Source organism: Mustela erminea, chromosome 16, assembly GCF_009829155.1.
Source record: "Mustela erminea isolate mMusErm1 chromosome 16, mMusErm1.Pri, whole genome shotgun sequence".
Classification (NCBI taxonomy): Eukaryota; Metazoa; Chordata; class Mammalia; order Carnivora; family Mustelidae; genus Mustela; species Mustela erminea.
The window spans coordinates 28,488,695-28,507,692 of NC_045629.1; the positions used below are offsets into that span (position 1 = coordinate 28,488,695).

The following is an 18,998-nucleotide window of genomic DNA, read 5'->3' on the forward strand; positions in this document are numbered from 1 at the left end:
GCTCGTTGAATACATGAATAAACACAAGCCATAGCAAGACAGGATGGCCTCCACGTGTTTGGAAAGAGAAAGGAAAACAATGTGCCCTCACACCAGTCCCTAAATACCTTGCAACCCTTTCAGAGATAAAACAGAGGAGATAGGATGCAAAATTGGAACAGTGATTCCATTTGGATATGCCCCCTTTCATGTGTGTGTGTGTGTGTGTGTGTGTGTGTGTGTGTGTGTGTGTGTATGTATGTGTATGTATATGTATGTGTGTATACATACATGTGTGTATATATGTATATGTACACACATATACACTTCTCAACATTTTGTAGTGTAGCTGAAGAAAGATGACACAGCTCTGCATATTTCCAATCATTGTAAACAAACTACAAACTAGAGGGCAGTTTTCTTCACTCTGGAAGTAAAGTTCTAGAGTATTTGGGGGGATATATTAGCTGATATCTCCTGAGGACAGGTGTGAGAGAACCAGTGTAAAGAAATATACATAATATATGGGACAGGAAAAAAGTATTAGCCATATAAAAGATGTAATTTATTCTCCTATTACTTGCTGTGTTGAATTGAACATACTTTTCTGTTCCTGCTACATCCTTAATAATATCAATTGTTTAAAGTCTTCAAAAGAGAATTCTGCATTTGGCTCAAATTATTTACCGCGTTAGAGATGGTTTTTATGGATAGTATATAGAAATGAGATAAAAAGAGAAAAAATTACTTATCGTTCATTTTCTTTACCACCAGCTTCCTCTCCCTCCTCCTCAACATAACATTTTTTATTTTCTTAAGGTGACCATATTTCTCGCTTTTTATTTATTTTGTATTTCTTTGAATTCGAATTCTGGTCATCATTTGTGAATTATCCCCATTCATTTGAAAGTACGATTTTCTCTCTTTATTATTATCGTGTATTTTAGAAGAGTGATAGGTTTAATTTTTTGCAGTTTTCTTTGTTCGAATCATCGGATGTTTATGGCAGTATTTCATCTTATCTTGTCATCTTTTACATTGGTGATGATCATGGGTTACTTCCTCAAGCTTGTCAGGAAGACAAATTTATTGGACCAAATCACCACACATTTCTGAGACCTTTCCTCACCTGCTACCCCAAATCCCAAATCCCTGTGTGCATTGCATGTGAGTTTTTTTGATCAAACTTAGGAAGATTATGAAAAATACAATGTGATTGTATTACCCTAACACTTAATTAAAGAGTTTAATAAGGAGCCGTTTAAGTTCTGTAAGGCTTTCATTTTTGTCGACACAGTTTTATTGCTTCTGTGGCGCCCATAATATCTACAAGGGGAAAACAGTTCTTAGCTCGCAGCTAGACAGGATTACTAGGCAAATCTTCCCTCAACATTAATGGTTTCTGTCCTTGTGTATTACAAAGATGGCCATAGGGATATTTCATGTGCTACACCAAAGAGGGTTCTGCTGTCTGACTCTCTTTCCGAGTCCCTATTTTATCACATCTGGTTACTTTGGTGCCTTCTTGTCCTTCCCGCCTCCTAGCATTCCTCCCTGGACTCTCTTCATGATGCTGTTCGTTTCCACCTTCTGAGAGGTTGGGAAATCCTAGCCTAACTTCAGTGACTTCTGTGACCCTTGACTTCCATCCCCATGCCCGCTGCTCTTCAGAAACCCACACTCAAGTCCATCCTAGGACACCTGCCTGCCTCGCTCTCTTCAGCCCTAAGTCATGTTTTCCTCATCACTGGCTCATTCACGTCATCACACCAGCATTTTTCTCCATCATCCTGAAGATGAGGAGCCTTACTGCGTGCTGCCTGCCTCTATGTAGTGCCCATTTCTCTGATTTTCACAGTAAAACTCCTCAGAGAATTGTCTGCACTTGACATCCCTGAGTTCTTCACCTTCATTCTCTCTTACACCACATTCAGGGGGGCTCTCGTCCTACCACTCCACAAAAGGTCAAGGCCTTTTGGCACATCTGCTGGGGAGTTCCTAGTGCTCCTCGGGCTACACCAACCAGCAGCTTTTAACAAGATGACCTCTCCCTTCTTGAAATGTCTCTTTCACCAGGCTTTCCACACTCAATTCTGTCTTGATCTTCTCCTACCATGTTGACTCTTTTTGCTTGGTCTTCTTCACTGCTCCCTCCTTAATTTAGAAGGGAACAGTGGGTGTGCCTCCACTCGGTGTAGGCAACAAAGAGAAAGCAAGCCCTGTAGCAAATTTAAAAATAATAAAACTGAAGGAAATTTACCTGCTTCATTATTATTTTTGCCATTCATGGACAATTCTAAATAACTTCAATGATAAAATACTTCTCCCTGCTGGAAAAGACTGCTCATGGGGTCCCCTGCTTTGATATGTCCCTGTGTAGGAGTGTAGCCCAGGTTCAATTGGGGACTCTCATTCTCTAGGTGATCTTATTCAGTCTCATCTCAAGGACTTACTCTACCATCTGTACATTGACCTCTCCCTTCCTTCTCCCCTCCCTCCCTTCCCCCACCCCACATCTGCTTACTCGACCCCTTTACTTGGATGTATAACCAGGACATCTCAAAGTAAACACGTTCAAAACTACAGATACCAAGCGTTCTCTCCCTCCTGACTTTTTCCATCTGCATTCTCCCTCATCTCAGTAAATCACATCTGCATTCTCCTGATTTCTTGGCCAAAAAACCACCATAGTCATCTTTTACTCTTCCTGGTTTCTCACTCGCCTCATCAAACCCACTGGCAAGTCCTATCTGCTCCTCCTTTGAAATATGTATCTATTCCGTGACTAACTCTTTGGTCGAGTCATTATCTATCTCTCCTAATGTCACCAATACGTTATTTTACTTGACTTCTCTGTGTAATTGTACACTTGTGCCTCATAATTCTGGAAGAGTTCTTGTCCTTTGGCCACTGTTTTACCAGTCACCCCAGGGTCCTGTGTATACCTATTTTTCCTCTGTCATTATCTTGTATCATGTTTCAGTGATCTTCAGTGCCTCTTTTTAATTTTCCTTAGAGTTCTCTCCTTAGAACTTATCTTCCATACTCTATGCATAGCTCCTGAGATTTACTCACAGGTATTAGCTTCCAAGTATTTTGAACCCGGACTTCTCTTTTAAGATCTAGTTTTATAAACTTAAATGTTTTCCAAACAGCTCCGCTCCATTTCATGTCCAAAATTGAGCTCATCGTATTTCTCTCATCCCAATCTTGGACTTTTGAACTTTCATTTTTCTCTCCAATGGAATCACTGTTCTTCCTTTATCCATGACTTTTTCTAGACAGTAATGGATTGAGGTACAGTGAATGTTCCAGTAACCTTTTTTTTTGTTAGTAACAAAACTTTTTCTCCACCATTCCATCTTCCACGCAGCATCCCAAAGATGCAAATATGATCATGGCACCCCCTGCTTAAAACTCACTTTGCCAAGATCAAGGGACCCTTTGCCAATATTTTGCATTCAGGCAAAGGAGGAAAAAAAAATTGGCCACGTCTCAGAAACAATTTTTTCTACTGCTAATACAGTCCAAAGAAAGCAATGTGCCAAATCTCATCAATCTGTTTGCTCATTAATGAATGATTTATTAAATAAACATTTCATGGGTATGCATAAGTATTGTCTTGAAAATTCATAGCAGGTTCCAATAGTACAATTTTCACTCTTGGCTTCAACCTGGACTTTCTAATCTTCCTTTTCTGGGACTATGCATACTTTCACTAACTTTCCCTTTCCAGATTTATTTTACTTATGTTTGTATCCATCATTGCCTAGGTCAATTCTCCTAAGTATAATTTGGGGTATATGACCGTATAAATTTGACCATTCCTAATGTGGTGAAATGTAAAAAACTCCAAATAGTGAAAATCCAAGGATTATTTACATATAATTTAGGAAACTTTTCTGCATCTTAGGTTAATGGTAAATTTATTTCAACAATTATAGTGTTGATAAAAAAGAATCGATCTAGTCATCTGAGGATTTTCTTTTATAGCCATATATAATTCACAAAATAAATAAGCCTGCACATGAGAAGCAATAATTTCCCCCTATATATAACTGTATAGAGGAGTTTATTATAAGTAGTAGTGGTATATTCCATGTCAGCATACTTAAGACATTAAATATTTAAAGAGTATGATACCAAGACTATATTTCCTTACTTTGCATGGTCAACTGGAAGTGTTGATAACAACTAACATTTCATCCTTACATTGACTTGCCGTGGCAAGCAGCAGAGATCATTTTTGTTCCCCCTATACAGATGAGAAGACTGGCTCCAACATGTTAATAGAGCTGTTTAAATCTACACAGATGGAGGCTAAAGTTTTAATTGTCATTCCATACATTTCCCATTTGACATTGCCTTTGTAAAAGCTCTAAACTATTTTCTCTGGTTCATTATGATTGCTTTGAAGAGAAGTGTTATGTGCTTTGATGCTGTGTTTGGTCGGACATATGATTTAGGTGACTCTACTGTAAGGAATAATCTGGAAAATTAAGCAAACTCAGGGTTTGTGTATAAATGGAGATGTTTAGTATCCTGGGACTGCCACATTTACAAATCTGTGTAATCTGAGGTTGTTTGTGACTTCTCCTCAAATTTTTCTCTTGATGAAAGGCCGATGGTGGAGGTAGGGTTTGGAATTGGAAAGGACAGTGTCCCTGTCTTCCAAGAGGAAACCTAGGGCTGACTCTGATATCACTACCAGTCTAAAGAGTTCATCTTCTTCACTTTAACTTTTGTAAATGGCCAAACCAGTGTGAATTGAACAGTCTTTACAACTTGGTACACATACCACTTTTATTGCAGAATGTAAAATTTGCTTGGGGATTAAAAAAAAAAACACTTTAAAATTACATGGCTTAGGAAAACAATGTTTAGTCTTGCTAACATTTGCTCTTCCCAAAATATCTACACTTATAATAGTGATATTTCAAAAGTCTACTAACTTAGCTGATAGAGAGTATATGACATATAAATATAACCTAAAAAGCCATAATATCAAATTGATGTAGACTTTCCTTTGAATCACTTGTAACCAGCAGGATGGATCAAAGCCAGAGGAGACTCGTGCATGAGTATAGCTACTACTTACAGCTACTGCTGAAAACTACTACTGACTTACTTATTCAGTACTAGATGTTTTATATTCTTTACTCCTTATCACACCTCGAAATCTGGTTAGTTTTGCTTCCATTTTTACAGGTAGGGTCCTGAATTTCAGGGAGGCTAAGTAACTTGCTGTGTCCAATAGCTAGAAGGTGTTGGAGTTGGGATTCAAGTCCAGGTATATCTGTTTCTTAGTCCATGTTTTTTTTTTTTTTTTCTTTTTTCTTAATACAAATACATGCATAGGAATAGTCCATACTCTTCTTAAAAAAAAAAAAAATTCTTTATTTATTTGAGAAAGAGAGTGAGAGAGAGCATGAGAGGGCGGAAAGTCAGAGGGAGAACCAGACTCCCCATGGAGCTGGGAGCCTAACACAGGACGTGTCCAATCCATATTCTTCTAATGAAATAGTGTTTTAAGAGCACAGGCTTCTGAGGCCCAGATAGCTACCGCAGAAGTGGGCAATTTTTACGTCACTGATGGCTCACCTTTTATCTTTGCTTGCTTGAAATCTCAAGCAAAGAGAATGAATCTCAGGTTTTTTGTTTTGTTTTGTTTTTAAAGATTTTATTTGTTTATTTGACAGATAGAGATCACAAGCAGGTAGAGAGGCAGGCAGAGAGAGATGGAGAAGCAGACTCCCTGCTGAGCAGAGAGCCCAGTTCAGCACTCGAACCCAGGACCCTGGGATCCTGACCTGAGCCGAAGGCAGAGGTTTTAACCCACTGAGCCACCCAGATGCCCTGAATCTCAGTTTTTAAAAATTACCATTATTTCAACACAGGGTTACTCGTTCTGGTTCTTCACAACAACAGTGAATGATGTTTTCTGAAACTAATGATGAACTTTATGTTGGCTGATTTAATTACAAAATTTTTAAAAAAAGAGTGGATGATGGTTTCATGGATCATGACTCCAAAGAAGTATGCCCAATGATTCACTGAATGTGACTGAAATAAAATCAGTTTTGTTTTAAAATTGTGAAATTGATTAAACTCTGTAATTGTTTTAGTAATTTAAAAACAATGCAGTCTTAGAGGGGGGCGACTATTATTGCTAAAGTCTTTGAGGTGAGAACATAAGAGAGGATATAGAAGCTTCCAAGAACCAAACAATAAGTCTGAAACAAAGAAATGCAACTTCCCTGAAAGTAAATGATACATTGTAAAGATTCTTTGAAAGGAGTGAAGGAGGGGTGCCTGGGTGGCTCAGTTGTGTCTGCCTTAGGCACAGGTCATGATCCCAGGGTCCTGGGATCAAGGCCCACTTCAGGTTCCCTGCTCAGTGGGGTCTGCTTCTCCCTCTCCCTCTGTTGCTCTCCCTGCTTGTGTTCCTCTCTTGCTATTTCTCTGTCAAATAAACAAATAAAATCTTAAAAAAGAAAGAAAGAAAGAAAGAAAGAAAGAAAGAAAGAAAGAAAGAAAGAAAGAAAGAAAAGAAAGAAAGAAAGAAAGAAAGAAAGAAAGAAAGAAAGAAAGAAAATAGTGAAGGAAATATTTTCTTTGCATTAAAAATAAATAACTTTAAAATGCTTTTGACCTAGCATGAGGCTATTCAGAAAAGTTGATAGCTATGGAGTAGAAAGCTGAGGTTTTCATAGATTAAAAACTTGCTATGTGATACAAAGCAACAGGTTGAAATGAACAGCCAGGGCTCCACGGGAGTGAAGGCTATCATTGGGCAAGGTGAGAATCAGTATGTAGACCAGAGGTGTTTCCTATGTTGATGAACCACCTAGCAAAACCAACACAATACGCTAAGGAATGAAAACCGTTTCAGACAATATGGAGATTGCGGTGAATCCTGTAAGGACTTAGGTGCAGATGACTGGGTAACTGACAGATGTGAGCACAATGTTTTCCCTAAGTTACAACAATAGAATTTTGATCTCTTAATTCAAAACAATCAGAAATGAAACAGAATCTTATGCAGAGAAATATATTAGAAATTAATAAATTTAAGAAAAAATCAGTAAGAGCACTTTCAAGTAAGGCATATTAAGGAGTTGTATGAGTAATTTATTGAGACTAATTGATATCAGGAACTTATTAAATTCTTTTGAGGTCCCATTACACTGAGGTCATAGATGATTCAAGAAGCAGAAAAAAGTGATCACACTTTCCTGGCCTAGAGGTCCCGGGAGATACTACTCCCTTACTATATAAAAATAACTTCTGGGTAAAACCAGACAGGGCAGGGCAAAGGAGCTTTACTTTTCCAGAAAATAAAAAATTACAAATCCAGCCCCGTTCAGATAATTGACACTGGAGCATCCAATGCACTTCAATCTGTTACTGCCTAGAAGAAATAATTTAAGAGAAAGCACTGCAGGTCAACAAAGATGATGTTGCTTAGTTACTCAAAACCATTTGGTAGCATGCTGAGTTGCTCAGCTTTTTAGAAGAGCACTCTTTGTATCCAGGTAGGAAAAAGATAGAGACCACTTGAAACCATTTTTATTTGCAACCGTGTTTCATCTGAAAACAGGCTTCACTTTTGCAGTTGCACAGGCAAGTTCAGAGGTCTTTATTAAAATGTAAACTAGCAAGATAATAAAATATGTTGAACTTGATTTGTTCTTCTAGATATTGATCTTGTTGTGATGAATTTGCTTTAAAGGAGTTTGAACTGTTTTGTTTTGTTTTGTTTTGTTTTGTTTTTAGGAGGTAGGGAATTCAGGTTTTAGACATCCTGGCCCAGAAGTCCTGGGGGCTGCCTGGAGGCAGCAGTGTTCAGGGGAGAGTATGACTAAGTCCAGATCCTACTTTTTGCTACTCTCTGCCCTTGGGGAAAAAATTTCTTAAAATTTCTGAGCTTTAATATCTCAACTTTTCCAAAAAAGCAATGTTTTTTTTTCTGCACAGATATACTGCAAGGATTGAGTAAAAAAATTGATGTTATGTGCTTAGCACCTAACAGGTTTCCAACCAAATATTCACTTATTATTTTAAAATTAGAGTGCTGCGAATATCTTCTCTTATATAGCAGAGTCCCTGAAATATTCTAGAACAATGAATCACCCGGGTGCAGTAAAGGTAGGAGGGGCTTCGAAAGAGAAATGAGGAGAAGGTAGGGTTTTTGAAATGTGGATGATCTTTTAGAATTTTGTCTTTTCCAGGAATTGGACTCATTTTTATTATTATTATTATTTTTTTAATGGATGCAAGGAGAGGAGAACTCAAACTGTTTCCTAGGACTACAGAAAATGTTTTTCTTTCTCTTTATTACTTTAGACTAGTTGGCTTAATATTTATTCTGTTTAGTGGTATATATTTCATTTTATGTGCTATACATTTGTGAAAATCATGGTATACTTTATTACTTAATGCATTAGTGAATCACTGGGAGGAAATGAGATGTGAAAATTTTGTAGGCAGACACTGTCTTAGTATTATACTTGGCAATGCTTTAAAAATTTACTGAACTTGTACCAAATGCTTCCCAAATTTTGCTGATAAGAATGCAGAAAGCTCATGACTATATGATCATGAAATGCAGATTAGGTTAGACTTATTCCCAGACGACAACAAACATTCTTAAACTTAGAATTCTCTGCTGAGGTATCTAGGCTGTTTCAAAAAATTTAAATTCCAGATCTTTCCCTGATCATTAGATTTGTATTGGTTATAGCTTTTTTTTTTTTAAAATATTATTCCTATTAGTAGGGGGAAAAAAAAAGATTTGACAGATGAAAACTTGATTGTTTTTTAATGAAGATTAAATGCCTAAAAGTTACCAGTTTACTTACAGGAATCCTTATTCAGAGAAGGGACGGGGAAGGCATAAAGGAGTAATGAAATGGACAGGCTTATGAGTTGGGGAGGCAAGTGTGAGGAAAGGAGACACCTTTGAGAACCTTCTGTCTCATAACTAAAAGGAACAGGAAGCCTAAAAATTTAGGTTTTTAAACATTGTCTTTGGAGCTGTGACCATTTGGGTTGGGCCAGGGGAATGGGTAGTTAGCAGAATTCAGGCCAAATGAGAAAAATGAACACAAGACATAATTGCAGAAACAAAAGGAAAGCTACTTTTGGGATTTTAAAATTATGGCTTATTATATCATTGTGGTTAAGATACCCATCTCTGAAATAAAAATGCATGAGTTCAAATCATGGCTCACCACTTGCTAGAGGTGTTCCAATGCATATAAAGGGCATCAGTTAGTACTGGGTACAGAGTAAATACTCTGTGAACTGTTGTTGATGATGGCGATTGTGTTGATCGATAAACTATTCCACAGAAAATGGGACCGATTACTCCCACATTGTGTTAATAAAAATAGAGTAATTTGGTACCATTTTCAAATATGTGATCATCACCAAATTGACAGAATAGAGTAGAATACTGGATAAATTGTCAGTGGTATTATTTTTAAATAGTATTAAATAAGAAAGGTCAGGTGCTAGAGAACACAAATTAGTAATCTAATTAAATCACAGCAAAGAGACAGATCATGTTAACAGCAGTCAAATTTGTTATTATAGAGCAATTATTAAAGTAAAATATTGAAAGATGCTATGTATCATTAGTAGGTTTTAAACATTTCATTTACACAGGCAGAAAACTATAGATTAATCAGTTCATTTGTTAAGTTAAAAGCTCCTTTATTAAAATATTTATATCATTTGTATAAAGAGACCAGCATTGTTGAGGACATAAAAATATTCTGTGGCTCTCTGAACTACATTCCTTTATAAAATTATTTGAACAAGTCCTTCTCAATGGAACAGTTTCCAAGTACCACGTATCCTAATTTGTGAGATTAAATAACATTTTCTGGTTTTGACATTAGCACATTTCCTTAAATCACTCTGAAATAAAATGATTTCAATGTGGCACTGAACTATTATTTAGTTGCATCATATATTCAAGGAATATAATGTTTTACGAAAATACCACAGTTTGTACAAAACTAGTGATAGTTGCTTTCTTCTGCATCCCCTGCCCCCATCCCCCTCACATTGGTTTTGGGACTTCACTAAGATAGGAAACCCTTTATAGGCTCCTTGATACTGCAGCTTTACAGCTGGACACATCCAGACATTCGCAGCCTTTATACCAGGCTGAACTGGGTTCCCTCCGGGCTCTGTCACTTTCAAACTTGAGAACCTGGGGCAAGTGACCTTAACCTCTTTAAACTCCAGTCTCCTGATTTGTGAAATAAGGATTAATATTTGCTGCATAACTTTACTATAAGGATCACATGACTGTTTTCAAGATTTATTTATTTATTTATTTTAGAGAGCACGCAGTGGGGAGAGGGACATAGGAAGAGGGAGAAGTAGAGAATCAGACTCCTCTTGAGGGAGAAGCCTGTCAAGGGCTGGATCCCAGGACCCTGACCTGAGCCGAAATTAAGAGTCAGACATTTAACCAACTGAGCCACCCAGGCCCCGCTTACATGACTATTTCACATGGATAGATCATCAGAGAACTGGCAGAAATACAAACTCAATAAGTTGTCACTTTTAAATTTTTATTTCCATGAATCATAAAAGAGTAGTAGTCATTTGGTCAAATTTACTTAGATACTCCTGGTATCTGTTTGAGTGAGTATCTGATACATTGAAATGTGCGTTTGCATATATGTGTTTGGAATGATAAGGATTCCTTGATAAATTATATTTTTTTCTAGAGAAGAGTGAAATGAATGGTTTCATACACACTCAAACACATTTATACATGTAATCTGCTTCGGGGGTTCAATTTGACATTTTTCAACTTTACGGTGGTTGAAAGTGGTAAGCATTCAATAGAAACCATATTTGGATTTTTGAATTTCGATCTTTTCCCAGGCTAACCATATATGGTAAGATTCTCTTTCATCACTTTCCACTGGACAGTGGAAGCAAGCCCCAGCTCCCAATCAGCCAGGCACTCACAAAGGAAAACCACCAGTAGACTTGCAACCATCCTGTGTCCACCCAACCATCCCGTTTTTCACTTTCAGTACAGTATTCAATGAATTACATGAGATATTCAACACTTCATTATAACATGGGCCTTGTGTTGGATGATTTTTGCCCATCTGCAGGCTGATATAAGTGTTCTGAGCACGTTTGAGATAGGTTCGGCTAAGCTGTAATGTTCAGTAGGTTATGTGTATTAAAAGCATTTTCAACTTGAGGTATTTTCAACTTATGATGCATTCATAGGGATTTAACCCCATCGTAAGTAGAGGAAGATCTGTATATGTAACAGAATTAGTATGTGTGCTTGGTATAATTGAAAGGGCTTTGAATTTAGAGGCTTGAGGCTCTGGGAAGCTTTTACAAAATTCTCATCTTGATATTCATCTGCTTCAGCATATAGGGTGTAGGTTCGTGTTTGAATAGAAGCGTCCTGGTGACTTTGCTATGCCTCACTTTTTCCTTAGTTGAGAACCTGTGAAGGTGAAAGTTCTCGAGGAACTCACAATTTATTGGGGAAATATGCATGAACCGTATAAAAAGGTATCATAATACACTTAGGATATATATATTGATAATGTTATAAATATAAATAAATATATAGCTCTTAACATTATATATATATGTTATGTATAACATATATAAATAAATAGCTTATAACATGTTTATAAGCTAATTGTCATGGGAACACAGAGGAGGCAGCACTTGCTTCAGGCTTTGAAGGAAGAATAAGAGTTTAACAGGAGACAGACAAAAAGACATTCACAAAGGAAAAGGAACAGTGCTGGTCGAGGCATAAAGATCAGAGAGGTTGCCAAGAGGAAGAAAGTTTTCTTGAATGACATGTTGGGTGGATTTCAATACTGTGATCAATTTAGAAGTTATTTGGATTTATCAGTAAGAATTAAGGATGAATTCTTCCTTTCAAGATTAATTCAAGTTTTGTTTACTCAAAACAAAACAAAAGAAATAACCCTGATGTTTTTTTATTGTTGTTGGAGTGAAGACACTGAGGGTTTATTATGATTCTTTTTAAATAGATTACTACCAGAGGCCAGAGGTGGTGTACGTAGCAGGAAAAACAATCAGTAAATGCAATAATAGTGCCTTGGTGGGCACTTCTATTTTCAAGGTTAATTATTTGTTTAATTAAAGCCTTAGAATCAACTAGAGATGCTGATGCCCAGAAATATTAGATAAACATGGGTCTCTGTGTATAAGAATTGCGTGACGATCTTTTCAGCCTCTCGCTACAATCCAGCCTTTTCTCACTTTGAAGACTAGATCACATTTCACCTTTATTTGTATTTTTTCTCTTATAATTGTTAATTATGTATACAGTTATGTCTGCATATCACTGAAAAGGGAATTGAAGCTTAGAAAGTTTAAATTACATACCCAAGTTCCCTTACCTAGAAACGGATGGAGCTATGAGTGGTGCTTAGGCAATTCCGTCTTCTGGAAACAAAGGTCTTGCGGTTTTATGAGAGATTAGTCTGGTGAAATAAGGAATGCAGGGCAGGATGATTTTTGTGGGGGCCACTGAAATTGTCAGTAAAGAGAAGATGACAGAGAAACAGAGAAACACACACGACAAGAGACATTCCCATAGAATCAACAGCATGGGATGACTCAATGTGGAGAAAGATTAGGAGATGTTGAGGGTGATTTCTGAGGTCCAGCCATTTTCTTATAAATTCCCACACAACAGAGAGCACCAAGGAAGAATGGAGGTAGATAAAAATAATGATTTGTGCATGGAGTTGAGTTTAGCAAACTAAGACATAGTTGGCACTTCTGCTCTGGAGCTCAAATAAAAGACGAGAATCTAGATGTGAACTTATCGACAACCTGGACATATTCTCCAGGTTTCCTCCGGTCCTTGGGTTTGTTTTTGTTTGTTTTTGTTTTTTGTTTTATTTGTTTATTCCTTTGGTCTCTCAGATCAGCTCTGAGATATAGAAGGTTTTTTGTTGTTGTTTCTTTCTTTCTTTTTTGCTCTCCTGACAGAGAAGCAGACATGTGCTCACGATTTTTGCACTGTGCCATTGTCATTATAACACATACTCCTGTTGTGCAGGCCTGGCCGAATATCCAAGACATAAAAACCAATGAGTCTTCCTGCTTCCATGTTTTGTCTGTATTGTTTTATTTGTTGTGTGCTGTCGATTGAGAATGTGATCTAAGCTTAGACTCATTCTGGTAACCTCAGTTCCCTGGGTTGTACAGAGTGTTGGGGTCTCACCTGGGCTCCACCTGGTACTTGTTTCTTCGAAAGTCAGATTTGGGGTGTGATACTGTGACTGCAGAGATAGACATGCTGTGTTCATTACCTTTTCACTCTAATGTCCTCCGCAGAAACTGCCTCTTTGGGAGCCAGGACCTGTGAGGATGACCTTACAGAGCAACAATTGAGAGCAACCTCAGGTAAATAAATGGTCTACTCCTTCTCAAAATCTTGTTTATCCTAGTGCATTACATTTGTTACTCCCATATTTTATGTAATGAATGTATCTCTGGAATTTCTCTAATTAGATCTGATAGGATCTCTTATTTACACAAAAAAGTTAAAAGCAAAATTAAATAAAAAATGACATATATAGTATACAGGTAATATACATATACTATATTTGGATACATATATACTATATTTGGATACATACATAAAGTAACATCTTAAAGAGCCAGCAACTCCTGCAGGATAATTTCTCACATCTGCATTTACACACTATGAGGTTTCACCTACCTGGTCTGTTTGTTACAAAGTAGAAGATAAAAAGCCAGATATTATTTTTCCCCCAAATCAAACAACCTAGTTGGTGGACTTATTTGGGGGTAATTAATGAATTGATTGGACTTTGTACCCCCATGTCAACACATTTACTAGTCCCTGTGCTCTGTGTGTTTGCGTGTGTATTAAGAAAAAAAATGGCAGCAATGCTCTCTGAGTTGCATTGTATTCAGATAATTTAAGAGGACATTTACCCATATTTCCACAACTCACCTCATTTATTCCTGGCACCATCCCAATTTTTAGATTTCTACAATTAGAATAATAATAATATGATATATAGGACCAAAAAAAAAAAAAAAAAACAAAACCCATTATGAAAATTCCTTTGCTTTCGTAATGGGGAACTAAAATACATTTTGCAAGTGAAAAGATTCCTCCAGTATAAAGTCAGAATGTCTCTCTTTAAAAATTCTTTAACGTTAAGTTCACCTTCATCTTCGCGTTCTCATGAACACCTTTTCATTTAAATGTTGTTTTCCCCTAGAAAACTGGAGAGCATGGTTAATGAGTTCATGTTAATAGCATAAACCAGTTCTCCTCCCTCACCTACAGCCCAATCAGAGGATTTCATGAATATCAGCTTGGAGGTAATGGGCCAAATGTCTAGACTATGACAAAAATTCCAAACAAAAAAGAAAACCTTCCCTACCAGTGAGTGCATTTATTTATTGCTTTGTGAACAAGGTACCATGATCTACACCTTCACTAGGTCTCTGAGAAACTTTATGTTGAGATAGTCTCACGCTTTCTGGATAGTTTCACAGAAGTTTTCTGTAGGGAAGTCCAATATAACAGATTCCAAATGTAACTTCTCATTTTTACAAGACTGTTTCTGCTCCTTCTCCATCTTAACTGATGTCATCCTGCTATAAACAGTTATCCCAAGTAAGAAAAACTAGAAATCCCAAGTAAGAAAACTAGAAATCCTTAATTTTACTCAAAATATTAGAGCCAGGGACTGTTGGGAGTCAGTCATGAGTAAGACAGATGACTTCTCTCCTTTTTTTCGACAATAGTTCTATACAACTAAGGAAGTTCTATCCAGATTACAGTGAACCTAATGGAGGAAGCAAAAGAGAGAATGTGTTAGAGCAGAGCTCCTCAAAGTGTGGCTGCCCTATGAGCAGCATCAGCACAACCTGGGAATTGTAAGAACGCACGTTCCTGGTCCCCGTCCTCCATGTACAGAATCAGAAACTATGAGGATGGGGCCTGGCAATCTGTAGTCAACAAGCCCTCCAGATGGTGTGATTCCTACTAAAGTCCGAGAATCCCACAGGTGTTGAACGTCCTTAGGGGCAGTGGTCAGAGAAGTTCTCTGAGGAAATGACAGGCAGCTGAGTCCTAACTAATGAAAAGGAGCCAATTACACGAATCTAGGGAAATGCCTTTCAGGTAGAGGTGGTTCTAGGAAGTTGGTGATGTTCCAGCAAGACAAAGAAGGCTAATATCTCTGGAGAGAGGTTAGTGAATGAGTAGGTGAAGAGGATAAGGTGTAGTCAGAAAGGCAGACAAAAGCCTGGTGATTTCAACCAGTGTAAGAAGTTGGTATATGATTCTAAGTGAAGTAGGAAGCACTGCGGTAGGAAACAAGGACCGGGTATCTTGGAGGTATTCTTGCCAGGTACAGAAGACAGAGCTTTTTCTTTGTAAGTAATGGGTATCACTCAAAGGTTTTAAGGGGAAAGCCAGATGTAAGTAGATCAGATGGAGGATAGATTTGGGTGGAGTGGGTCTGTACAGAGAGACAATGGAGGAGTTCAGGAAAGAATTCTTAAAAGCCAGGCGTCTAGAGTAGAGGCTCAATATCTAATATTAAAACTAATATAGAAAATGTTTAACGTATTATTCTCTGTTTCTTCTTTACATGATTACTCCATGGGCTTAAAAAGTATGCAGTGTTTTCCTTAGACAGCTCAGAGGGCTCCCAAACACAATTGTAAAGTAAAGCAATGGGAACCAAGCACAGTTGGCTGGTGCTTAGATCAGAGGGCTGTTACTGAAGTAGATTTGCTTAGAAATTGTATAATTTTATAGAAGAAATTAATAGTCATTTTCCAATTATTTTTTATTATTCCAGTGGAAGTATTCTAAACTACTCACTCAAAAACCTCTTTTAAATATAGATTATGCGTATGTGCAGTGTAACTTATAAGATCATTATGTTAGGTGTGATAAAAATGCTAGGGGAAGTTACTGTAACATACCTGTATAATATAAGAGTACAGTAGCATTTTGTCCTCTTCCTAGCATTTTGAAACATTTAAAAATAAAAATGTATTATCATTTATTTGAAAATTGGGAAGTCTTACAAGACCCTAATGCACATTTTAAGCTTAGTCCATTCAGGCCATAATGTTTAGCATATGAATAAATACTATATTTTTTATATCTCATAAAGCAAAAGCATAATTAAAAATACATATATTATGAATATAACAGTATTATGAAATGTTACTGTTGTGTATATTAGTGAAGAATCCTATTGATGAAAATGAAACCTGCTTTAGCATCTTCATTTTGGAATTTTATGTAACTTAGTGTCTTTATTTTGCAGTTTTATGGGGTGGAATTTTATGGAATTTTCCTTTGTTTTAAGTCATTCCTTTAATACATATTACATAGTAATACCTTAATAGTATATATATATATATATATTTTTTTTTTTTTTTTATAAAGCACCTTACATTTTATGGCATTTTACAGTTGAGGAAATGTGGTTTTGAAAATTAGAATGTAGACACCCCTTCCTTTAACCCCAAATCCAACCTACGGTTTTCCTGGAAAGCTGTTTCTCCTCAATACTCTTGACTCTAAAGTCTCTTTATAAAATGAATGTCAAATTTCTTTTAAAAAGCTTTCTTTAAGAATGAAAGTGAGCTTCTTTTTTTCTGCCTTGTATGAAACTTTATGGTGTATATAAGTTACCCTTTGATTATTTTTTGCATGATTAAAAATTTGCAAAGTTCTATGGCTCCAAAGAGCCTACCTGTAATAAACAGCTTACGCCTTCCAAACCACAAAACAGGCCTGAATTGCTTGAGCATTAGAGCTAATTGCCTGCCTACTTCAAAGGAAGAACCAGAAAAGAGAGAGGGGGAAAAAGTCACAGGAACAGAGGCAGTGCGGGCAAATCCACCTCTAGAGGTTATGAGTTGTGGCTTGGAAGAGCCCGGCAAAGTTATGGCCTCAGAACTGCTGTTTGCGATTAAGTTGATGGGGAGAGTCTACGCCACAATCTTTCCCTGCTGCTGACACAGAGTCTTTGTTCACATTCAGATTTCTCAAACTGTTGCCAGGGTCAGGCTGAGGTCAGACACCGCAGTGATGTATAGAAGAACATGTCTGGGAATTTCTCTCACACTTAAAACGCGTACTGGAAAATGAGGAAGACCCTGCAAAAAGTGTCTGACGAGACCCAGATTATCCTGTAGTTTTGTCTTTTAGTACCTTCATAATTTTTGTTTTCTTCTCCTGACGCACTATGTTTTATTAATGTGAGTCGCGATAGCCCTTACAATTTTATGTCCCATCAAGATAAGGACACTCAGTAGCACTCTGACACTTCATTTTCCAGCCCTGGGGGAAAAGGCCGGTAAATCTACTCAAAGGACTCTTGCATCCCATCCGCAGGATGAGTTGAAAAGTAATTGCCATGGGCTGTCGTAGGTAGAAGGCTTGACACTGGATGTCACGTCACATGTGTGGACTTGGCAGGGAAACAGCCCAATCCAGTCGTGACCTCAGCCTTCCAGCCCCCCAGACCAAGCTGGCCACGGTCCCCACCCAGGCTGGCTCCTGCCGGGACTAGGGAGCCTGTGTTTGATCAGTAATTATCACTGACGGGGTGAAGGCAGCCTAGAGCCTTAAGAAGTGTTGATTCTCTCCTCTTAAAGTAAAAATTTCACAGGTATTTGCCTGAAAGGGAAGCTTCCCCCAAAGCCCTCAGATGACTGACCCCCTCCACCACGGACCTCGGCTCTGCCTTTGTGCAGTGGCAAAGTGCAAATATGGAATAAATGGATTTGTATGGTGCCTTTGAAGACTCACAGTTGAAACAAACTCTTATTTCAAATAATGTTCTTGTTTCCCCCATCGAGCCCAGAACTGCCCCCTTCCGTTGTTTCCTGCTCACACAGTTGCAGAGTGGGCCTGGCAAGCGAGGTACTAAATAGCAATTTTTTTTTTTTTTTTTTTTTTTTTTTTTTTGTGCTCAGCTGCTACATATGACAGTGGATATTTCATTCTGCTGTCAGAATGTTATTAATAAAACATGGGGTGTGGAGAGGGCCACGATTTCCCCTTTCAATCACTATAGCATTTGCAATGAAAATTTTATGCAGTGTGTAATTTTCAGTTAATGCTTGACACTTAAAATGTCCGTAGCAGCGTTTTGTATGGTTATTGAAGGGTTAATTGTATCATGTTCTCTGCATAAAAGCTCTGCTTATCAAAAGCAAATAGAAGAGTGTATGCAAATGTGTGTCGATGACCTTTTGCCTTTCCAGGGTTAATTTATATGGTCATTAAAGATTTTATGAAATTGAGCAGCCTGGTGCTTCAAATCCCATTTTACCTTCTTCTCCTAATTTATGTAATTCCTACCTGAACAGGGGAATATGATTTTTATTTTTTGTGCTGCAATGAAAACAGCATGCCATGCTGTGGGGAGTTGCGAGTCTGGTTATCTGGCATTACTCAGATTGCTAAAAATTCATTAAAATGTGACATCAGCACAGTGAGAGACAAATGATCGCAGGATGAAAGAGAACAGTGGGCCTTTCACGGATTAGTGCTACACAGACCCAGCATAGAGGCTAACTGCATAAACAGATTAATCCACCAGCAGCGGCATGGCTAAGATTTACAGAATAATTAAATAGGGTTGAGTTACTATGAGGATTTCCATGTAATCTAGCTGGTGTGAACCCGTGAATGAGGTGTGGGGTGATGGGGGTGTCCTAGAAGAAGTATACCTTCTTATGTTGTCCTGTGCCCTGTATGGCTCCCCCTGCAGAACACACACACACACACACACACACACACACACACACACACGTGCACGCACACACACCCCAGTGTAACTGAAGTTTTGAGATCCTACTCAGACAAATACCAAAAAATTGCCCCTGGGGTCTGGGGACTGAAGGCAGGAGTAGCACCTGTCTCGTCTTTAACCCGTCGAGTTCATGTTATTTCGCCA

At 37.7% G+C, this 18,998-nt stretch overlaps 1 protein-coding gene across 7 annotated transcripts in view; it reads left to right on the plus strand.

The window, feature by feature from the left end:
- ZFHX4 (zinc finger homeobox 4) overlaps positions 1-18,998 on the plus strand; it is a 185,881-nt gene that overhangs the window by 140,615 nt on the left and 26,268 nt on the right. For all 7 annotated transcript variants that reach the window (XM_032316169.1, XM_032316164.1, XM_032316171.1 and 4 more), the window contains exon 5: positions 13,360-13,428. In XM_032316169.1, coding sequence (XP_032172060.1) covers positions 13,360-13,428 — 69 coding nt within the window. The remainder of the gene's footprint in view (positions 1-13,359; positions 13,429-18,998) is intronic.